We start from the raw sequence: 23790 nt of genomic DNA, 5'->3' as shown, positions 1-23790 counted from the left end.
AAAATCATTAAATAAATTGTAGAAGCTATAGGGACATACTTTTGCAAGCATTCAGACATTATTTGATAGCCCTTTTGCATCTTAGGAAAACATAATTACAATTGGAAATGACCTTAGATTTCATCTAATCTCGTGGTTTGGGGGCTTGGTTAGCGTTAAAAATCTCTTTTGCCGGGGCGCCTGGGTGGCTCAGTGGGTTAAAGCCTCTGCCTTCGGCTCAGGTCATGATCTCAGGGTCCTGGGATCGAGCCCCGCATCTGGCTCTCTGCTCCGCAGGGAGCCTGCTTCCTCCTCTATCTCTGCCTGCCTCTCTGCCTAGTTGTGATTTCTCTCTGTTAAATAAATTTAAAAAAAAAAAATCTCTTTTGCCAGTGAAGGCATAAAGAATCTGCAAATACAGAACTCATGGGGGCAGAGCTGCTGCTGTGGGGCTGGGGGGTGGTCAGGACACGGCCGGTTCTCACCTCCCACTCTGTGTGGACCCCGGCTCCCTAGACCTCTATGGAATACTGTTTGAAAGTGGTCTGGAAATCCCTTTGTTGTTCAGAGGAAAACAAGTGCTGATGTATTTCATTTTGGGGATTTGCTTGAGGACACACAGCTAGTGAGCCCAAGCCCTGTGACTGGAGCCTCCACCACCATCAGTCCTTCAGGCAAATCTACAAACTCCCCTCCGACCCCCTTGAAAAGATTGGATTCATTTTATCATTATTTCTAATCTCCTTTGCAGAAGCCCACTTTTGTACCATATTTCTAATTATTAGCTCCTGTATTTTTCTGGTCACATTTTCAGGTGTACAGAGTGAGCACAAAGTCCACTAAGAGTTTTTACCGTCAGAGTCTTAGCATTCGGAGAGCAGTGGGCTCAGACAACGGTGTGGCAGCCTGAAAGCCAGACCAGGTGCCACCCTGAGTCACCACCTCAGGCCTCTCCTCCACGGGCGCTGCTTTGTGCCTGTGTGAATATACGTGGTTTTGAAATGATCCTACTGGCTCTTTGTCAAAAGAATCTGCTTTGAGCTCTTTTGTAAGGAGAGTTCACGTTCTTTGACTGGGTTCTTCTCGGGATTGATGACGTGTTTGAATGGCGTGGTTCAGCTGGAGGTGAGGCAAGGGCGGTTTGTGTAGGAACGTTTTCTGCTGGTTAGAGCTAACTGGCCTTCAGAGAAATCACACGGAGAGACCTGTTAGAATCTGTCCTAAACTCCTCCGCGCTCAGAGCCGGCATTGCACTAACAGAGGAGTCACTCAGAGTATAGGCTCCAGACTTTTTCAGGCTGTAACGACGGTCCCTGCGTCTGAAAATGGCTGCTTGTAATCCTGACCTGTTTTCCTAGAGGGCTCCTCACTGGGTGAGGTACGCGGAGGGAGTGGAGGGACAGGTGAGGGACAGGATGTGATGTGGCCGCGGGCGGGAGTGGGGAGAGGCCGGTGACATGTTGAGGCAGGAATGTTGGCAGTGTGTCTCCCCGACAGTCTGAGCAGCGCGCAGAATTCACACTTGAGAGTCTGCTCTTTCACTGACACGGGCCCACAGACTCAGGAGACCCAAAATACTGAATGAAAGGTGGTAGCAGGGGAATCTCACGCTCCTCTTCCTGTTACTGGTGCTTGTCTCAAATGTGAGTTTAGGAAGACAAATCACCTGGACTTTCTGTGTATGTGGGAGGGGTGGGATGATAACAACAGAGGTTTCCAGACACCAGTGCTCAAAATTAGGAGAACTAGCAGTTGAAGGAAACTCTGGTCCTGTGTATCAGACCATCGACTCTGCGGTGCTCCCCTCCAGTGCAGTGTCTGGACTCTCTCCAAGGGCACGCGCCTCCAGAGGCTGCGGTTGCAGACACGGTCTTTAGAGAACTTTGCCTATGCCGTGGCACATGACCTGAGGCTTGGTTCATTTTCTTAATTATTTTTTATTACCTTGATTTTGATGTGTCTGCTTTTCTGAAACACTTGACTTTGCTAAGCTTAACTACAAAAGTGCTTGGACTTTGGGGACTGAAAGGAGTATAACTATATACTTTATATTATTAGAATTTTGACTATGATCAAATAATTTTTTAAATTTTTTTCATTTTATTATTATTTTTTAAAGATTTTGTTTATTTATTTGACAGAGAAATCACAAGTAGGCAGATAGGAGGCAGGCAGAGAGAGGCGGGGATGCAGGCTCCCTGCTGACCAGAGCGCCCAACACAGGGCTTAATCCCAGGACCCTGAGATCATGACCTGAGCCAAAGGCAGAGGCTCAACCCACTGAGCCACCCAAGCGCCCCCCAAGTAATGGTTTTTAAATATATTTTCAGTCTGGTTAACCACATCTGATATATCCTGATCATTTAACGTAGACTTAAATTTTCTAATTGGGAAAAAGTCCCAAAAGCTAAATAGAGAATTTAGATATTAATATTATAGGAAATGTGGTCTAATAGCATTTATGATGTGATCCTTCAAGGAATCTGCCTGATCTGAAGAATTTTTTTTTCCTCTGAGAGCGTTTTGTGCTGCTGTAAGGATAATAGGAGCATTGAGGAATTACCAAACACATCTAACCTCATTTTAATAGTTAAGTTGCTTCTAACATTTTTTTTAGAAAGACCTGTGAAACTTTTTCACAATGTTACTCTGAAAACCAAATTATACTTAGAAAAATGTGACACAAATTTAATTGTGAACCTTTTTGAGCAAGTAACTTTCCATTTCCCTTGGCCTGAAGGGAGCTGGGACTGTGGGAACTAGGTGGTGTTTTAAAGGGCAAGGAAATGATAAAAGCAGCTCTATGCAGGATTAAAAACCAATTGGGATGTTAACCTTGCGGTATTATAACCTAAGAAGCCATATTAGCATGAGGAAAGTGGAGACCCAGGAAGATTAGGAGTAATTTCAGTGGATTTGGTGTAGCACAGTATATTTAAAAATCATGGACTTTAAAAATCAAATTTAAGTTTAATACCAGTTATTAGCTTGCACAAGTTATTTAGCTTCTCTGACATTCTACTCCCTCTTTGAGTTTAAGGGCATTAACTCTGAATCCCGTACTATAGGTATGTTGTGGAGGTTCGTTTCCTTATTCTAATTCCTTCCCCCCAAAATGCCTTCTGGTGGAAGATAATGGGGCTAGAGGACCAGCAGACCAATAGATTTGTTCTTACACCCCTACTAGACAGAAGGTCCTACTTCTGCTGAGTACTCTGCCAAATGCTATGGAAAAATCCATAAACATTTTGTGTGATGTCATTACAGCTTTTGTAATATTATTCTACCTAGGTGCTCTCTAAAAATGGCAGGACTTCTTTAAAAGTCTCTTTGGAAATCCCTAACTCAAGAGTGAGGGCAAACTCTGCAGGCGCTGGTGTAGTGGCAGGAGCCCTATGGTTTCGGTTCCCACCCGTCAATCTTGTCCTTTCTCTTTAAACAGGTGGTTCCATCAAGGTCCTAACCCCTACAATGGAGCACAGGACTGGCTTTACTCCGGCAGCTACTGGGACAGAAACTACTTCAATTTGCCTGACATTTATTAAAGTGCAGACAAGTCAGGGTGTTTGGCTAATCTACAAATAAGTCTTAAACCTAAGTTTTTAAATTTTTTTCCTTGGTTTCTACTCATCTTTTAAGAAAACAAAAAACCCGCTCATGAGATAACTTGCATTTCACCCAACAAATTTGGGCATGAGGTGATATTGGTGATGAAAGTCAGGAAAAATGGGTAATTTTGCTATCCAAATAGACTTACTGATTTGAAATACTGTTTTATAGAGGTAAGAGAAACAGTGTGGAGAATATGCTTTTTATGGTTGTTGTTGCCATATTTACGGAAGGTTTATACCCAACTGTAACTTCAGCTTTATGGAATTATATAGTAATCCCAAATCAAGTTATTTTGAATATTTTTATGCCATCATGCTTGAATGTTTTAGATGTAACTTTGAAATGTTTAGAACTCTTCTATACAATGTTTATGTGCTCAAACTCAGAGAAGGTTATGTCATTTTGTAAAGATTATGTTTAAAAGATGGCTTTTCTTCATACTAATCTTCTCCAGTTTCCCCTTCCCACATCGGAAAAGAAAAAGTACCCGAATATTCAGAACAGGTGTTCCTGATTTGAACTGGAAAAGGTATTTCACTTATTTCTCTAAATTTACTTTTATAATTTTCTGTAATCTGGGTCCTTATAATTAAAAGGTGTTTGAATTGAAAATTTGTATAAAATCTAGCAATACACAAAAATGCCCTAGAAATAGATTCTAATCACCCTCATTACATAATGACCTTTCTAAATGCTTCGACTTCATGGCAAATGCCACCAGAGACATTAAGTTGCACTCATGTATTATAAGTACCAAACTATATAAAAGGAGGTCTTGTGCATTTCAAGTTTGCAAGGCACCCATGTACTTAAAATATGTATGGAGACCTACTGTACAGTAGTTTTGCCCCTTTAATTGGGGTACATTAATCTTATGGTATTTATCCACCCAACCCCAGACTGAGATCTTGCTCCAAGGGGCTTTAGGTAGCTGCCAGTAAATTATTTTAATTGCTGTCTTGAAGTTAACAAGTGTTATAATGAAATAATCTACCTGATGCTAAATAAAGGCTTTAGAATGTTCCCAGAAAGAGTGGTTTCTTAATCTGATCTGCAGTCCCCTTACCAAGCTGGCCCTGTGCCGCCCTCCGTAGGACCTGGAGCCAGCCCAGCAGCTTGCACTCACTGCAGTACTGGTGTTCTGGGGCTGGGGGGTTGGGGGGGGTAGGACCCACCTAGAAAGCTCAGTAGTTCTGCTCATAGAGTGGAGATGTTTTCAAGGCTCCACAAGTCTGAAAAGATTTAAGGCTTTTTGTAATCGATTGTCCTAAGTTACAAAATAAGAGCGCAGGGTTTTATGCTTGCAGGAAGTTTATTGACAAAGTACGCTCGGTGGCAGACTCCACCTTGAACGTTGGCTCAAACGGCTTCGTTTCCAGCATCTGTTAGGAATGTAAACAGTGAATTGTTTAATCAGAAACCGAACATGTAAAATGAGTGGCAGAACAGAAATGTGAGGTCTACCCTCCCCTTACTAAATTCTTATCTAATCATGTAGCTGTCTGTAATTTGCACTGCACTAGCCCAGCATTTCATGCTAAAAACAGCCCTTCTGACTATTCCATTGAAAGTCTCTAAAGGGGGGTGAATGAGAAGGGCACATAGACCAAATCTGATAACAGAGTAATCTTCTTAAATACTGTCACTGTTGTACTTGAACCTGCCTGTGAAGGAAATCTAGCTTTTGCCTATCGGGTATTCAGTGTGAAATTCCCAGTGAAGTATCTGAACTCTTTGGTGTATGGGTTTGACCTTACATTGTATCATCTTGTCTCCCTGCTTCCTCTAGTGACCTCCTCCTGCCTTCTAGGTTTGTCATTCTTCTGACTTCCTGTTGAGCTGTCAACCCCAGTGTCTGTCCTACGGATCCGGAGCCCTGAATCATGGGGCTCCCCCCTTCACAGCTCCAGCATCCTCGTAGGTGCCGTCCCCAACTCCTCCCCACCAGTTTTATTTTGGCCTCCTTGCTATGTCTGAGTCTGCTCTTTCCTGCCCTAGCCCTGGTCTTTAGGCTCTCGGGTCAGCTGTTATCCGGGCTTGAACACCCTAATAAAGGAGGGTCTATGTCAGCATTGTTGCCCTTACTGTACTTCACACGGTGTCATGAGCTCTCCGTCTGTTCCCCCACTGAGGGGGTAGGTCTAGGCCTTGCTCTGCCCACACACAGGGGAGGTGGGACGAGCACGGGACAGGGCATTAGGTACTGGGGGGATGAAGAACTTAAAGATGATTTGTAATTAAATGGTCTGATCCAGTTCATGCCAGTTGTTTCAGGTCCTTCAGCTGTTTTCCAGCCTGCCCAGTCTGTAAATCTTCACTCTCCAAGGGAACAAGCCTCCTGCAGTGACAAGGTGCTCCACGGCATCTCTGACCTGTCACCCCTCTCTCCAGTTGGCCCTAGTGCTCACATCTGGCCTCTGCCTTGACCCACCCCTTCCCCTGCCAATTTTACAAAGTTCCGACCTAATATCTTTTTTCTTAAAAAGCCATCCCTTTTTAGCATCTTCCATGGGGCTAGCTGAAGAACCAGGTATTCAAAGGTGATTGAGTGGATTGGTTCATGTCTTAGGTCCGGAGTCCTCTATGTGAGTCATCATGGTGCAGTGCACCAACTCTGCATTTCTTAGTAATCGGGGGTAATGAACTTGGAGATAATAACCACATCACATTTGAGTATACCCCAACTCTTTGCATATCTCAATTCAATCTCTGTAAATACCTCTGTCTCCAGGTCAACAAATCAAAGTACTAGCGTGTTAAGGGCCACATATTATGGTAGGAAGAGTCACCTACCAGTTTTAGGTTTCTGCTCTGCGAACATGGGCAGTAGTCACGGTTATTTCTCCAGCAATACCGTAACTTCCAAAGGGAGTACGTTTGTCACCAGATCCTGAACCTTTTTTGGCTACATCTTCTACTGGGAATGCAACAGAAAGAAAAACTGGGCTTTGTGGCCTGGGGACATCTTGTCCACTTGGAGGAGGACTACCATTCTGGGGATTTGGGGTATGTTTCTGGAATTTCTGATCTGCAGGAACAGCAATGGGTACTTGGACTGCAGCATATCTCTTCAAGGCATCTGACTGAGAAACAACAGTATGTCCAGGAAGAGGTTTCCAATCCTGAGCTTCCTGAACATTCGAGCCTACTAAAATAAAAGGTGGGGCACTGGTCTTCTTGCTGTCGTCCATCATCACGTAAGTTGGAGAAGTAACTTTCGGTGGCTGCTGCAGAAACTGTGGATCCTTAGGATTAGATAAATAGAGGGTTGCTTGGGGGAAAGGCCCAGGTGCAGGTGGCGGTGATGGGCGACTTTGTTGGTTCATATCAGTTAGACAATAAAGGGTCCACATGTTAGAGTATGGTGGTGGTTGTCCTGCTTCGCTTGTTGCTATGGCTATAAAAAAAAACACACACACACAAAATTTGCAGGCATTAAAGGTCGGTCTCTGTATCAGGCGCTATGCACAGAAATGTCTTTGTAAATTTTCTTTACATATAAACAAACAGCTGTCGTAGTAACGTGTGCCATAAAGCATGCTATAGAGAGGGCTAAATCATGTTTGGTAATGTGAAAGATGTGAGGCTCTCTACCGCTGGAAAGTGAGAACAGGGTCGTGCTAGCAGGTGGCAGGGGCACTCGAGTTGTGGCTGAAGCTGCAAGCTCATCCGAAGCCGCCAGTCCCAGAGCCACCAGCTTGAGACGTGGCCACCGCAGCGCCTGCACGCAGGACGTGGAGGGTCCACACTTGGGGCTTTACCAAAAGAATCGATTGAAGTGTGTGTGAAGCCAGTGACAAAGCATTAATGCATCTGCATAGTGAATTTTTCTTTACTAAAGAAGTCCACAGGGGGCCTCCTCTTTTGGTCACATTATCACTTATCTCTGGCCCTTGACAGGCCCCATAATCTCACATTAATTGGTCACCACACACGGGGCATCACAGAGTCTAGGACTCAGAACCCCAAAGAGCACCCCCTTTAGGCAAGGCTTGAAATCATAGGTGCTAGGGCAGTAAAAGGTAGGTTGGTCCCAGAGGGGCTCTTTAAGGGGAAATAAAGACGTCTGGGAGTGCCATCCATCTGCTTAACACCACAGCATCTATGATGGCAAGTTTAACTGGCCTAATGAAGACTGTATTGTCTTGGAGAACTAAGTCCTAGAAGATGGGACGGACGGAGGTGAAACTTCTTCCTGAGGGAGAAGTGGCATCAGGCCCAAATTGTGCTGAGTTCCCTGTTTGAACACTGGGCCTCATATCTCTGGTGCAGCTTTTCTTCCCCAGAAAAGAACAGAAAACTATGCACGTGATTAAGCTGGTGAGTTTTCAGGGGCTTCAGATGCGGTCAATAGATCCTTCTGCAAACCAGTTAGAAAACACGTAAAGGCTAGCCTTCCATTTGCAGTCTCCACGTGGTGCTTTAGAAAAAAGGCAAGGCACTGGGGAGCCGGGACTTGGCGTGTCACTGCTGCTCCTGCCACAAGGGTTGTGCCCATCCCGTATGCTAGCTCCCGATGCTGCCCTCGACCTTTTCAGTGGTGCAGATCCCCATCACACTGCCAGACAGAATTTGATCCCAGAATACCTGCTTTGATAACGACCTTTCCACTCTGGGAAGAATCAGCGTGGAAGAGGACTTCTGCAGAAGGGAGCGGGGAAGTCAGCTCCGTCTAGCCCTCAAGGGTCTGGGGCAGGAGGGGGCAGGCCTAAATCCATAGTTAGAGGGAGGGAGAGATCAAGCCATGTCTGTGTCACAGGCAAGCCCAGGTGACGGCCAGCAGCCCAGCCGGTGGTGGGGGTTTTCACACATGTTGGGGGAGCTGATGGGAGGAGACCAGTCCTCTCAGCGGCTCAAGCGAATGGCCAGCCTTTCTGCTGCTGCCGCCTCTGCACTCACCCATGGGACAGAAGTGTGGCTGAGCCGTCCTGTCCGTCCAGCTCTGGAGCTGCCCCCATGGTTGCAGGAGCCCCCTGGCAGAGAGGCAGGGCCCCGCGGGCTCCCCGCACCCTCTTGCAGAGCCCCCCAACTGCAGGGCGAAAGCAGGGGCGACACACCACCATGTCTCTCACGGGCCACGGGCCGAACCTTGGACGGCGTTGTGTGGTTGGAGTTCACACTCACAAGTGAGCAATTTCAGGCCAACAGCCCCTAGCCGACATCTGCAACAGCAGATCCGGATCCCAGATTTTGTGCCTGACTCGGGTTTTTCACTCTGTGGGCCAGGTCCAAAAGTGCTAGGTGACCCAACTCGGAGGTCAGGCTGGGGTATGTCACTTTAAAATCACTCAGCTCGTAAGAGTAAAATCTCAAGTACAACAAAGCCTTTACGGAGTTTTGCCATCTTAAAACCTATTGAAAATCGAGCCTTTTGACCAACCTGGAGGGAGCCCACGTCCCTGGTTACCTGCAATACAGAGGTCACCTGAAAATATAATCGGTAATGTTGTAAGTACCTGATTTTCTTACCTGGCTCCATCAAACCTTGTTCAAGTGCTGCTTCCCGCTGTGGTCGGGGTCTGGCTCAGTAAGACCTTCTGGAGCAGGAGGAGGGGCACCACCCGCTGCCCTTCCCTGTGCAGCTGAGAGCACTGCTGTGGCAGCTTCCCCGGAGAGCTCGAGTTTGACCTCCAACTCCTGGGCTGCAGAGTTTCCCCAGGACTCCTGCTCAGGGTTGTCAGGGACTAGGGCAGTGAACTCCATTGCAACGCGCAGAGGTTTTTCAGAGCCTACTGCTTGGGTGGAGCCCTCTGCCTCCGGGAACTGTGCAGGCTGACCTTCCAAAGAGGTGTCAGGGAGCAGAACTGTTGCTTCTGCCTCCACACGGACTGAGGAAGTATCCTCCTCCAGCTGTTTTACGGAATGCACAGCTTTCTCAGACATGCCCGTGGCGAGGGCTACAGGTATGGGACTAAGTGGTGGCTCACGTTCTTTAAGAGAAGCAACACGATCAGTAAATGGGATAACTATGTGTTCTGGTATTTGTTCCACGTAAGTGACTCCTTCAATCACAGGCTCATTGTTATAGATAGATGAGATGTGAACAAAGGAGGTGACCTCAATATCGGCCTGCAAAGGGACCTTGGGAGCTTGGTCGTAAGCAGGAGGGTCTTGTTCATCCTGCAAGGGGAAGGAGGAAGCCGCTGCTGGTTCAGCTTCATCGTCTTTAGGTTTAGAACCCAAATCTACACGGACAGCTGTTTGGCTCAGAACCTGCAGGACTGACCCCTCTGCAGAACACGCAGCAGGAGAGGCTGCCCCCGCATCTTCGACAGCCTCTGAGCTCAGCGCCTCGTCGGAAAACACAGGCATACTCGTGGCCACGTCCACCATTAACACGTCAGACTGATCAGAATGAACAGATGTAACTTTACCTAACATCTGAGCAGCAAACTGAGCTGGGTCTGCTGGGACGTAAGCGAACTCTGATGACACAGCTGCAGGAGGTGGTGATGACGGTGGGGTCCTCTTAGGGGTCGACAGTTTCGAAGTGGAACCACGAGCTGCTTCGGGTGTCTCCTCGGGCTCCTGGAGCACCTCCGAGTGAACTGATGGGAACTGAGTGGTTTTGTTCATAAACAGTGGTCCGGCGATATTGTCCTCCTCTGTGTCTGTGGATTTCTCCATCCGTGTAGGTTCTTGGGAAACTATAGATGTTCCTACCTTTTCTTTCATACATTCTGCTTTCTTCTCTTGTGTCGTTCCTTCTGACCACCTCTCTACTAAAAAAGCCACATGGGTTAATAAGCAGATGTCCCTCCCCACCCTGATTTTAAAGCAGTAACAGGTTGAACACTCGGTTGTCAATACACAAGCATGGAGGAGTTTTGCTCAGTTTCCCAGCATCTGTGCTTTAGAATGGGTGTGCAAACTTCCCTGTCCTTACCCGCTCAGAAGACACCTCAGTTTGTCTTCAAAATCAGTGATTCTACGTAGCACAGTGACAAAACGAGGAAGCAGGTACCACCTTCAGCTGGTTAGCGTAACGGCCTAGAACTAAGGAAGCTAGAAACCTCCATGGATAAAGCTCCTGATCCAAACTTATACACAAAACCCAAGTGTTCCGGGGGGTGTAGGGGGTGAGGGCAGGAGGGTTCCACCTGACCTGTAAGTGATCTAATCTTCAGCTGACATAATGGGTTCTTAATGAAGCAAATGCTGTCATGTCAATAAAGGCAGTCCTCAACATAAGAAAACTGGTATATAGAATTTAACAGTGCATGGGACAACGGGGCCTATAAAATATTTTGACATTACGAAACGTCATCTAGTCTAACCTAAAAAGGGTAGCGCTTGCTGGTGCGTTGTGAAAACGCAGCAGCTAAAGTTAAATTGACCCAGAGGGGCAGAAAGAGAACTCTATCCATCAGTGGATGCTGCGACTCCTCAGGCATGAGGGCATCCCCTGGCTTGGGAGGTCGAGACAGCTGATGACCTAGAAGAGCTCCTAGGTTAAGGGAACCCTTTCCTCTGCTCAGCACCTTCCTGGCCCCCACACCCCTTACTCATCGCACGCTTTCACAGCTGCTTGTTCTACTGAGGGTTTTCGCTTGGGGAAACATTTCCCTCATATAATCAGCAGGAAAAGCAGAAAGTGGGTGTGTTTCAGCCTTGTTCTTTCTCCTGGTATGCTGTATTCCTCGGCTGTGACCTTCTTGGGGTCTCATTGCATATCAGGGCCTCACAAGCAAGCCTCTTCATATCGGCTGGGCCCAAGCCCACTGCCGCCGACAGCACCCCACTTCTGATACCCCCACTCTGTGTCCAGTCTCCTGCCAGCTCTTCCCTGCTAAGCCTCAAGTCATCCTCCACACACAAGCAGCTCAGGAGTTGGCCAGCAACCCAAAGGAAATGGATTTGCAGACCTTGAGGGGGATCCTTCCCTGCAAACACACCCTCTCTGATACTTTGTTGCCCAAATCCCAGCCATACTAGTAGCCCCAAACTCTGCTGCTCCATTTTCTCTTCCCACACACACTTCCACTTTGTGCTTGGCTTCGCTTTCCTGTGCAAGAAATTGGAAAATGCTACTAGGGTGATGAGGGGGCTCACTTTCTGTGAATCCCTTCTCCCAGGGATCCAGGCACTGGACTTTGTTTTATAGAATTGCTCCAGCTTTCATGATGGTTGAGGATAGGAGGCTAAGTGTGCCCAGCAGCCCCTATCATGGCTGAGACTGAAATCTCTCTCCTTCCACTGACTTTCACCTAGCTCAGCGTCTGGCAACGGGCAGGAATTTAAAGATTTGTTAAATGAAATAATGAACTGGACTTTACAGATAGGTGGGTTTGAAAGGTGCATGGCAATTCCTGGAGAAGGAAGTAGCATAAACCAAAAATCAGGCGATAACAAGCTGTCTGGTGCATAGAGAGAGATGATGGCAAAGCTAGGAGGGATTCAGATCGCAGAAGGCTTTTTTTGCACGGCCTGGTCTTGGAAAGGGATCAAAATTTATACACTATGACAGACATGTCAGAAAGCATTACCTTACTTTCTCTATTTGCATTAAAATACTTGTTTCCAAATGGTAAAATGTACCTGATCTAGGTTAAAAATATTAAAATATTAAAAATATTTAGTCTCTTTGGCTAATTAAGTCAGCCTTTTAGGGGTACTTAGCAAAGGTTCTCCCACTTCTAAAGGAAACAAAATGCTGGAGTAAGCGCCAGCTCTCGGTGGCCTTGAGGAGAGCCACCGCTCCTACTGCTTGGGCCCTGCGTCTTAGTCCCTAACTTGGCTGTATTCGCTGAAGGATTTCCACTTTGTGGGAAATGTGGCTTGTTATTTCCTGGGAGATCCCTTTCCTAATTTAATCTGTTCCTCTTTAGCATCAGAGGCCCAGCTGCCAGTTTTTATTTAGCCCCAGCGTGAACATTACGTGCTGCAGCTCTCTGCTGGCGGGGCGAGTTAACTTCTCTGTGTCCCAGCCCGATTCCCTGCTAGTCAGCACTCGGGGACCACTGGGACACATCTGGACCAACTACCAGCCACGTGCGGGCCCTGGGACACCAGAAATCTTACCTCTGGCCCAGCTGAGACAGACCCTCCATGATTTCTAATCTACAGCTTCAAATTTATTCTTTTAGTAATTACGGACTGAACGTCTGAGCATGACGATTACAGTGTGGGTGCTGAACGGAGCACGTGTTAGACGCAGTGTCACGCTAACCATGCAGCCGCTCTGAGAGGCACCCGGGAAAGCAGAGCACAAGCCTTATGTTCGGATTTTAGAGAATTCCAGTCAGAGATTCTCCCCCATCTTCCTTACGACGACTTCCAGTCTCAGCTAGCACTTCATGTCCACTGCCCACGCCCTGGACCACAGTCCCACGCCAGGAAGGACTTCCTGTTTCCCGACTCTTCGCAGCAGGAAAGGAGCTTATATCCTATGGCATATATAAAATAAAAACTTGATTCTAGTATCTTGGGCTCTTAAAAGTCAGCTCTGCAAATTCCAAGAAAATCTTCCCTCAATGAAAATAGGCTCCTGAAAAACTCCAAAGTGTTTCTTGCTGTGAACTTTGGAAACTCACTACTGAGTAAAATGGCTTCCAAGCTATATTCGCCTTTTCCCCTAAAGCAAATGAACGCATCAATTGGTAGAGATGAACGGAGCGAAGAGGAACAATGGGAGGCTATCTGAAATCAATGTATAGTAGTTTAATGTTTTTCAGAAGTATCCCTGTGACACTGAAGGGTTTGGATTTTGTGAACAACAGGGCGCTATCAACGTTCCTGGACAGCAGAGAGCTACGGTTAGCTGCTCAGGTCCAAGATGTTCTTCCTGCCCATACTGCCTCTTGTGTCCTAGTGTCCCTGACCCCCTTGTCTTCATTTTCCTGGTCTGCTATATCTGCTTCCTCTCTTACTCCTAATCTTGTATTTCTGCCCTAGGCTGCCAGTCTGACCCCAACTCTTGACAATACCATCGACTGGGTCCATGATTTATTGTCCTTCTTTAGTATGGACTATTCCCCAATTGATTAATCTTACCACAATGGCAAAGCATAAAACACCCAAGTCCCCCTCCCAGTATCACAACCAGATAATCATTTGAACCTTTTTTAAACTTAATGAAATTCTTACCTATGTACAAATCACCACCCTGTCTAGGCAAATATGAGACTTCAAGAAATACAAAGGATCATTTTGGCACAGTACCATCCCCGCTTAGGGAATCAGTATAGCCTTACATTAAAATAATGCCCAGGAAAGTGCAGAGTAGCACCAGAGCTTCACAAAATTTAGTATAGCTTGTTCTGAAATTGATACATTTCTCATTTATTTAATAAGAGAGAATGGCCACAAGTATGTGTAACTAACTGTGAAAATAATGTATAAAAATACAATTTGGCATAAGAATAAACTAAAAACATTATGCATATTTAATATGAATAAATAGGACATTTAATGGTATGCATAGCTGCTATGGTGCTGCATAGAAATTGAAATTGGGCCCAATGAGCAGCAGCAGTGCGTGATTATAATTACTATTTTACGGCCAAGCCAAGAATGTCCAGGATCAATAAGAAAAGTTAATGAGTTGGGGCACCTGGGTGTCTCAGTCGGTTAAGTGTCTGCCTTCAGCCTGGGTCATGTTCCCAGGACCCTGAGATAGAGCCCCACATCAGGCTCCCTCTCCCCACTTGCGCTCTCACTATCTCTGTCACTATCTGTCTCTCTCAAATAAACAAAATCTTAAAAAAAAAAAAGTTAATAGATTAACTCAGTTGGGCTAGGCTTTCTTGATTCTTCCAAAGAGTTAGCTATTTCCTGCCTTTCTTGGGAGCAGGAGAGGGCTGATACTAAAAACTAGACTCAGTAAAGCTGCAGGGGATGGAAGGTAATGGTGTTGAGATTTTGTTTGCCACTGCACATGGGGAAACCACTGCCCTCTTCTCACTGAGTGGTGAAAAAGTGAGAACTAGCACAGTCTGGCTTCAGGCTCTCCACAAGGAAGTGACCACAGAGGAAGTGGAAGAGGAGGAAGGGAGCTGAAGTCCCTCTCCACTTTCAGTTCAAGAATTTAAAGTTTTTCCAGAGGGATCAGAGAATGTTATTTACTATGGAAAGAGCATGAGTTATGCTGCTAGGAAGATCTAAGTTTCGATCCTAACACTGGCAATTAATTTTTAGAAGCTTACAAGTTTTTTTAATCATGCCCAAGCATCAGATTTCTATGTAAAATTGTAATGATGTTACCTTAAAAGTTGCCTTAATTGACAAAATCTATGTAAGGACCTAGGACAAAATACCTCACTTCATTTTACTCCACAAATACACCTCCCCCCCACCTTACAGATTGAAGGTTTGTGGCAGCCCTATGTCAATCTAGGATGACTGACTGTTCCCCCATCTTTCTCCCTCCCCTGGAAGCTCCCTAATTCCCAGAGACAACAATATTGAAATTAGACCAAAGAATAACCCAATAATGGCCTCTAAGTGTTCAAGTGAAAGGAAGAGAGAACCACATGTCTTGCATATTAAATCAAAAGCTAGAAATGATTAAGCTTAGTGAGGAAGGCATTTGAAAACTGAGGCCGAAAGTGAGGTCTCTTATGCCAACCAGTTAGACAAGTTGTGAAAGAAGGAAAAGTTCTTAAAGGAAAACTGAAACTGAACACACAAATCATAAGCAAAACAGCCCTACTGCTGAGATGGAGAAGGTCTGAGTGGTCCAGATAGGCCAAACCAGCCACAACATTCCCTTAAGCCAAAGCCTAGACCAGAGCCAGGCTCTGACTCTCTTCAGTTCTGGGAAGGCTGAGAGAGGTGAGGAAGCTGCAGGAGAGAAGTCTGAAGCTGGTGGATGGCGGATGGTGAGGTTTAAGGCAAGAAGCCACCTCCGTGATGTCCAGTGCAAGGTGAAACAGCACGTGCTGATGGAGAAGCTGCCGCAAGTGACCCAGAAGCTCTTAAGATCATCAACAAAGCTGACTACACTAAACAATAGATTTTCAATGTAGATGAAACATTCTTACAGTAGAAGATGATATCTAGGACTTTGATGGCTAGACAGGAAAAGGCAATGCCTTCAAGGCTTCAAAGCACAGGCTGACTGTCTTGTCAGGGCTACTGCAGCTGGGGACTTCAAATTGAAGCCAAAGCTTCTTTGCCATTCAGACAATCCTAGGGCCCTGAAGAATTATGCTAAATCTGCTCTGCCTGTGCTCTAGAAATGAACAATAAAGCCTCGCTGACGTCATGTCTGTTTATACCATGGTTTACTGAAGAGTTTAAGCCCACTGTTGAGACTTCTCAGAAAAAAGATTCCTTTCAAAATAGTACAGCTCACTCACAATGCACCTGGTTACCCAAGAGCTCTGATGGAGATGTACAATGAGCTGAATGTGGTTTTCATGCCTGCTAATACATCAACGCTGCAGTCCATGAACCAAGAAGTCATTTCAACTTTCAAGTCTCATTATTTAAGAAATACCTTTCGTAAGGCTATCATTGTAAAAGATAAGGATTCCTTGGATGGATCTGGGTGAAGTCAGATTAAAACCTTCTGGAAAGGATTCACCATTCTAGATGCCATTAAAAACATTTATGATTCATAGGATGAGGTCAAAATATCAACATTATTAGGAGTCTGGAAGAAGTTGACTTCAACCCCCATGGGTGACTTGGAGGGGTTCCAGACTTCTGTGGAGGAAGTCACTGAAGATGTAGCTGCATGGCTGCAAGTTCATGATCAAACCTGAATGGATGAGGAGTTGCTTCTAATGGATGAACAAGGAAAGTCCCTTCTTGAGATGGAGTCTACAATCCTGGTGAAGATGCTGTGACGGTTGTTGAAATGACAACAACAGATATACAGTATGCTATAAACTTAGTTGATCAAGCAGCAGCAGGGTTGAGATTGACTCTAATTTTGAAAAAAGTTCTAGGCATAAATGCTATCAAACAGTATCACATGCCACAGAGAAATCATTCATGAAAGCAAGCATCATTCAGTGCAGCAAACTTCACTCAAGTCTTATTTTAAGAAATTGCCACAGACACCCCAACCTTCAGAAAATACCACCCTACCCTGATCAGCCAGCAGCCGCCAACATCAAGGCATCTCTCTGGAAGCTCAGATGGTAGTTAGCATTTTTTTTAGCAATAAAGTATTTTTTAAATTAAGATATGTACACTGATTTCTTTTTTAGACATGTTATTGCACACTTGACTATAGTATAAACATAACTTCTATAGGCACTGCGAAACCAAAAGAGCTCATTTAACTGGCGTTATTGCAATATTTGCTTTATTGTGATTCGCTTTATGGTGATCTGGACCTGAACCCCCAATATCTGAAGGTATGCCTATACTCGCTAATTCCATTCCTCTTTCCCTTCTTTTACTACTTGTGACATAGTAAGTAGTAGAACTTAAGAGACAACTCCTTTGCCTTAAAAGATCACCTGAGTTTCTAAAATTCCCTCAGTTAGGGGTGTGTGGGTGGCTCAGTGGGTTAAAGCCACTGCCTTCGGCTCAGGTCATGATCCCAAGGTCTTGGGATTGAGCCCCACATTGGGCTCTCTGCCCAGCAGGGAATCTGCTTCCTCCTCTCTCTACCCACTTGTGATCTTTGTCAAATAAATAAAATCTTAGGAAAAAAATCCCCTCAGTTAATGATTTAGTACTACTTAATGAAGAAACTCTCCTGAGAAGGCTGAAAAATGGGGGCACTTTCACTGATTCACATGGTAGTGAGATCTGTTTCGTCCAACTGCGGAAAAACAAGAGGACCCACGGAAGTGTTCTGCAGCATCAACTGCTTTGGAAATAGGCATATGCCACAAGGGATCCCGGACAGAGCCAGGGACCATCCTAAAGGTCCTAGGCTCTGGAAAATGGTGGAAGCAATAAGAGAACAGAGAAGTAAGAAAAGTTTGCTCTCAAGTCTGGTTCTTTTCCTCCTCCCTCTTCCATTTCCTGAGTTTACATGAGTTTTTAAAGGTGCAGGGGGAGACGGGTAAACACTACTGGTCCTATAAAGAAGCCTGCCAAATATGGGCTTCCTTCCGAGAAAAATCCAGGATGAAGTGTTCAAATAAAACAAATGATATGTGCAGGGATGTACTGTGGATATAAAACAAATGTCTTTCATGCTCCCATCTAATACATGGGAGTTAAATGGGGATAAATGCACCAGGGATGAGAATGAGACTCTGCCCCACCTTACCAAGTGCTAATACCTGGTGCTGCCTTTAGGTTGACCTTGTCTCATGCTGAAGAGACTGAAAGACCAGAATAAGGGTCAGCTGATGTAGTCCTCAAAGAATGGTCCATATTCCCATATTACAAATCATGGAAAGCCTGGGAGAGCCACAATCCCTGGGACCAGCAGAGCATCTAGGATCTTACAGGTGCCACCATCCATACCTGGCACTGGGATCCACATAAGGGAAGTGTATTTAAAGGAAAAGATGTGGGGCGCCTGGGTGGCTCAGTGGATTAAAAGCTCTGCCTTCGGCTCAGGTCATGATCTCAGGGTCCTGGGATTGAGCCCTGCGTCGGGCTCTCTGCTCAGCGGGGAGCCTGCTTCCCTTTCCTCTCTCTCTCTGCCTGCCTCTCTGCCTACTTGTGATCTCTGTCAAATAAATTTTTAAAAATCTTTAAAAAAAAAATTAAAGGAAAAGATTCCACTTGTTCTATTCACATTTTCCTTGTAGAGAGCCAAACCACCATGAAGCAAATTTGCTTGGCACTCCCACAGGAATAGCAGTTGAGGAATTAAACCAGTTAGAAGATAGGAGGATGTCACTTGGGAGGAAATGTCCTACCAAATGGAAATCTTAAGATATATATCCGTAGATAGTCCCTCTTTAGCCCAGAGTGATTCTTTCCTGGATGTAGATAGAGTCGTGCAGTCTCTATGATACGACCTAAGTTAATGGACACTTTGCCAGTAAGAAATCAGTTGATAGGACAATAAAAGTCAGATAAATGAGCCAAACTGGTTTTAGATAGTAACAAAGAGCTCTGTATTTTCTAGTCATACCTTCACGTTACCTTCTCATCTCTCTAGTAAACTAGAACACACAATGTTCATTTTATTCTACTACCCAAGAGCAATCTGTATCTACAGCCATACAGTGAGCTCACTTTTAGGATTATTTGCATGTTATGTAAATTGCCTTGGTATCTAGTTACTGGAGGAGAAAAGCATTTTATCTCCCTCTCCTTACCTCTAGGGGAAGTATAGCTATTCCATTAGCCCAGTCTGTTAATTAAACTAATCCACATTAGTTTAGTCCACTTGCTAAACTGAATGGTGGGTAAGTTTCTCAGTAAATAAATCTGTCTCAAAAGCTACCAGTTAATTACCTCCCCTCATAAAGATTCACCGACTTTACTACCCTTCTCAAACATAGGAAGCCTGCTCACTCCTAAGGCTCTCAAACATAGCTCCTGGTGTAGAGGGCATGAGTACAAGCCCGTCATTACCTTGACTTCTTGGGAAACCGGCCTAATAGGGAAGGGAAGAATGGTCAGTGTTCTAGCACTTGTCTGAATCCTGCTGGTGGCAAGCAAAGCCCAGACCTGCGTCCCATGGTAAGCTGAGATGCCATCAGGACCCTGCAGGGAAGCAGTCAGACTCGAGAGTAAATATCCCAGAACCACAGTGCTTCACTCTCCTGCCCCTTCACAAATGCTGATTCTTGCTTTCTGTTGTGGGTGTATCTTTCACGGCAGATCCAAATCCTCAATTCTTACATTTTCCTAGGTTCTACTCCTGACTTCTCCCTAGCTTGACTATGTTATGTATTGGCATCACCAAACTGGCAGAGTATAAAAGTAGCTCAGCCTCACATGATCCTACCTTTTCTTTACAGTCATTCCAAAATACTGGCTAGCAAATGCAGCAAAAATTATTTCCTTATTTCCCTCACTGACCACAAGTCTCTGTTTTCCCCACAAAATTCTGCCAAAAGCTGCTTCTTACCATTCTTTTAGATGTGTATGCCTGTCCTTGGGATGACCAATTTATCCCCTTTTGCTGTGATCCTCCCACCATTTGTAAACGTTGCCTCTTTTTTTAATTTCCTTTTTAAAAAAAGATTTTATTTATTTGTATGACAGACAGAGATCACAAGTAGGCAGAGAGGCAGGCAGAGAGAGAGGAGGAAGCAGTCTCCCTGTCGAGCAGAGAGCCCGATGCGGGGCTCAATCCCAGGACCCTGGGACCATGACCTGAGCCGAAGGCAGAGGCTTTAACCCACTGAGCCACCCAGGCGCCCCTGCCTTTCTCCTTTTTTCATTGCTTTTCTGTCAACGCAATTTCATGCTGTCATGTTCACATAGGCATTTACACATACACACATAAAACACAACTTCTCTTCTAAGCAGAGGGATGGCCCTAGGCCACAGAGATGGCTGGAGAAGACAACTTTCTAGAAAAAACTTCTCTTCACTATCTAGAGACTCTTAGAACAGAAAGGGTGGTCAGTAACACCTAATTGATCCCTTGCCCTCCAACTGGACTGCAGGTAACCTATCACAAGGGAGGAAAAAAGAAAAAAGGATGTTTCTTTGTTTAATAAAAAAATCTTCCAAGAAGAATGTTTATACAACTTTCCTATATAGTATATCTCATTATCATTTAGATTTTATTACTACAACATCCAATTTTCTTCAAAGTTCAGTGTACTTCCTTTAAGATGGGGGCATTGAAAAGGGTTTCATTCATAGCTTATCCACAGTTTGAGATCTCATTGTACCAAATGGTTTGAAGGTTGAGTTTTTCCGATTTTGTCTTTTAAAGATTTAAAATCCTCCAGACTATCTCCAGATTTTTAAAAAATGGATCAAATAATTAAATAATCAATAGATGGTTTATTTTTCATAAACATCAGAGTGATTAAACAAAATATTTATGGGGACCATTCTTAAACATATGGTGATAATGATGCAATAATTTATAACTAGGATTAGTCAACTTTTACCACTTGTGTTACTTACCTTTAATCTGATGAAATTGTTTAACAAGATCTTTTATATCCAGAGAAGTATTCCCTGAAGGAATAAATACAGGAAATTAGATACATAAAATGCCCAATTTAAAATGCCTTCCTTTTCAAAGCAACATGTATATAATCTAAGGGAATAACAAACCTTCTCTAAACACAATAAGTTCTTTAAAATAAACTGCTGCGAACTGGGTGATGTTTGGCGGATTGGTTTTGAGAACGGCTCTGCTGACTCCTTCAAGCAGAGTCTTGAGGCCATAAGGTACGACAAGTCTGGGCTTTGAAGAAATCATTTTGGCAGGATGTCTGTAATCTCAACTATAATGAAGAAAAACAAAATCTTATAGTATATATTTTTTACTGAAAGATTCATGAGATAACTGTAGTCTCTAAGAATAAACCTATCTCCTATTGAAATTATTAGCTTGAGTTTAATCTCTAGGCATTTATTCTAACAAAAATGAGCTAATTACACACACACACACACTCCCAGTAGCTTATGTGCAGATGAGTGATATGGTACTATTAAAGAAACCCATGGGAAAAATCCTGCCAAGAACTCTAGAATCATACTAAAAACAAGCAAAAATCAACCAACCAAACAAAACTTGTTCCTGTAAAATTCAGTAAATATTTTGTACAGAATTTCCAGAAAGATAAATTAAGGTCACGTGTTCTATGTATGAACAAGATCCTTCCAAACTACATAAGGGCACTGGCTTTTCTGTGCTTTCATCAAATAGAATTGTAGAATAGGGTTTTTCTACAAGAAAATATCTTTTTCCTCCTTTTTCTAAATCTACCCCTGGGCACATCAATCAGCTTTCAGTATACAATTTTTAGTTTTAAATTTAATTTTGCTTTAACACTAATCAGAATAGGAATAAGTTACTTGTGGTATCATACCACCCACCGCCATATGCCTCTCTTTTTCATATCCTCCCTTAACCTCTGCCCTTGTTTTCCCCTCACTCCCCCTCCTCCTGCCTTTCTGGATTTTAAGTGGTACCAAGGGTATTGCATAGTCTAACCTGCAATGCTCAAGTTGCAGAGGTTGCCATTCTAAACTGTGTGTCAGTGTGTGTGTGTGTGTGTGTGTGTGTGTGTGTGTGTGTGTGTTGTTTCATTGTAGAAAATGATTTAAGGTTTATAAAAGAACAAAATTATTTAAGTAAATGAGTTCAGTGGTAAGGGCAAAATTATGGTAGAAAAAATATGATGAAGCTACAGGTAAGGTTATATCCCAAGAGAAGCCATAGGCCCTACACTTTCATAGAGATGGAGTATCAGATCAGCCCTTGAGCTACCCAACAGACATTACAAAATAGGAAACAGTTGGTTAAATGATTCGTCTTTCCTGAGATAAAAAACCAAATCAGCTGCTTGGGAGAATCACAGGTACTGTGAACACTGAGACCCAGGAGAAATTTCTCCTATGGGTCCTCATAAAGGGGAGAATACTGCGAGATAATCATGTCAACAACATCCCTACAGTAAAGAGAGTAATGAGTTTCACGGGGCTAAGCAGCACAGTTTAGTTACAGCAATTATACAAGGAGCCAACCTCTAATAAAAAGTCACGTGTCATAGCAAAATGCTGAATATTTAAAAGCGCATTGTCTTCCCAAAGGTCAGGGGAGAAAATGAATCTCTATTGGCCAAATCAAACCCTTTGAGGATATCATTAAGTGTATTGAATTCTTTAATGAAAACCTACTCTTGGAGTGTAAGTCAACAGGACCTTTACTAAATTAAACCATCTTTAAAAAAACTACTGGCGCAGCTTTGGCAAGCCCACATGCTAAACGTCAAGGGCCATAGGCAGTAATTTTATGTATGATCCATATATATACTTACACTCTATTTGTGTGTACGTGTGTGTGTGACTTTTTCAAGTACACCCTTGGCGCTCCAGTGAGGGTAGGTAAGTCGTGTTTGGAAACGTGGCTTTACTAACAGCCGTGGTGGAGCTACCGAAACACTCTTCCTGCAGGCAGTTAGCAGCTGATGTCACCAACCGTGTAGAGAATGACAGTACAGTGATCCTACTGGTTCTCAGCGCAGGTGCTAGCCGCGCCCCCACCCACACCAGACTCTGGTGGGGACAACACAGTCCCATGCAAAGAACCTTCCTGAGCAAGTTGAGAAATACTGGCTGGGACAGGAAGCAGGCCTACATCAACGAGTACTCACACACACCTACACTGAAGGCTTAACAGTGACCGCGTAACTGTTCCCACAACTCTCCTTTAAAAAATATTTGTCAAATACCAGTTTTAGGACCCGGATCTCCATGCTGAACCATGAGCTCCAGTTTACCCACTCCCTGAGGGCTAAGGCCTGAGCAGGAGGCGGAGGACGCGTGAGTGGGGGCTTCGGCGCCACTGGAAACGTTCAACAGGACACATCACTCATTCCCTCAAGACCTACGCCGGGGTCTGGGCTTGGTTTGCCATTGGATTTGTTTGGTGACAAGGGCAGCGAAATGGAGAGCGGGTCCGGGTTCCGCGTCCACTGGCTCTGGGGGAGCGAGTGGCAGACCCTCCGCCCAGATCCGGCACCTCTGCCACACTCGCCAGTTGGGCCTGCCCTTCCCCACGAGGCTCCCCCTCCGGAGGCCCTCCGTCTTCCCCCACACTGGAAGAATTGTCCACCGAGCCCACCGCGCAGGCGCCCCGAGGGCTTAACTGCCTCCTGGCCACACGGTGGGGGGCCTTTTCTCCAGATTCGCCCCACCTTCTCCTTTCCGGCTGTGCTCTAAAGAGCTTCCTCGTTGCCCCCTTGCCGGCGGCTCCTGTAGGAGCCCGAGCTCCCTTGCTGAGCTTTTATACCCCCGATGACGTCAGGCTGTGCGTCACAAAGCCCCTCCCCCCCAGGGCTCCAGCGCCCTCGGAAGGAGGCGGAGCCTGAGTGGCTCCAGCCAATGGGGAGTCGAAGGGGACAAAGGCTGGAACTCCGCGAGCCTGGGAGTCGCCTCGCTTTTTCTGACAGAATACGAACGGGCGCAGGGAAACTGGCGTTTTCAAACGGCCAGGAGTCGGTCAAGGTGACGGTCTCTTCGCTTTTGGTCGCACAATATAAAAAAAGAGCTGTTGTAGAAGGAAAGAGAAATAGATTTATGGCAGTTCTCGCCGTCACCACCGCGCCTCTTCACACCACTCCCCCACCCCACCCGCTACTCTTCTCAGTCACCTTTCCGAAGACTCATTTGTCACGTTATACATAACAAACACTA

The 23790-nt window shown here is 45.0% G+C and overlaps 2 protein-coding genes across 12 annotated transcripts in view; one reads left to right on the top strand and one right to left on the bottom strand.

Moving 5' to 3' along the window:
- OSBPL1A (oxysterol binding protein like 1A) overlaps positions 1-4614 on the top strand; it is a 231211-nt gene extending 226597 nt beyond the window's left edge. For all 7 annotated transcript variants that reach the window (XM_046024703.1, XM_046024704.1, XM_046024708.1 and 4 more), the window contains one exon: positions 3422-4614. In XM_046024703.1, the coding sequence (XP_045880659.1) occupies positions 3422-3524 (103 nt within the window). In that variant the 3' untranslated portion in view covers positions 3525-4614. The remainder of the gene's footprint in view (positions 1-3421) is intronic.
- Positions 4615-4764: 150 nt separating this feature from the next.
- On the bottom strand, positions 4765-23308 carry CABYR (calcium binding tyrosine phosphorylation regulated). 5 transcript variants are annotated; one of them, XM_046024716.1, is made up of 5 exons: positions 20701-20853; positions 20548-20601; positions 9966-10313; positions 6385-6988; positions 4765-4973 (listed from the first exon to the last, which is right to left on the bottom strand). In XM_046024716.1, exons 1-4 carry the CDS (start codon positions 20846-20848, stop codon positions 6390-6392), a joined length of 1149 nt encoding a protein of 382 aa, XP_045880672.1. In that variant the 5' UTR covers positions 20849-20853; the 3' UTR covers positions 4765-4973; positions 6385-6389. The 5 variants fall into 5 exon arrangements, with proteins under 5 accessions (XP_045880672.1, XP_045880670.1, XP_045880671.1 ...); XM_046024714.1 differs by lacking the exon at positions 6385-6988 and having other exon boundaries at positions 9061-10313; XM_046024715.1 differs by having other exon boundaries at positions 4765-6988.
- Between the last annotated feature and the right edge of the window lie 482 nt (positions 23309-23790).

Source organism: Meles meles, chromosome 12, assembly GCF_922984935.1.
Source record: "Meles meles chromosome 12, mMelMel3.1 paternal haplotype, whole genome shotgun sequence".
NCBI lineage: Eukaryota > Metazoa > Chordata > Mammalia > Carnivora > Mustelidae > Meles > Meles meles.
The sequence above is the reverse complement of the archived record's forward strand: the minus strand, read 5'-3'. Positions and strand labels throughout refer to the sequence as shown.

What these genes read in the sequence shown, in the direction of transcription:
- CABYR (XM_046024714.1), bottom strand. Translation starts at nt 20,848, where the DNA reads ATGATTTCTTCAAAGCCCAGACTTGTCGTACCTTATGGCCTCAAGACT. An exon ending in ACTTATTGTGTTTAGAGAAG is followed by an intron (nt 20,602 to 20,700) that starts GTTTGTTATTCC and finishes TTATTCCTTCAG; the next exon opens with GGAATACTTCTCTGGATATA. An exon ending in ACAATTTCATCAGATTAAAG is followed by an intron (nt 10,314 to 20,547) that starts GTAAGTAACACA and finishes TGGCTTTTTTAG; the next exon opens with TAGAGAGGTGGTCAGAAGGA.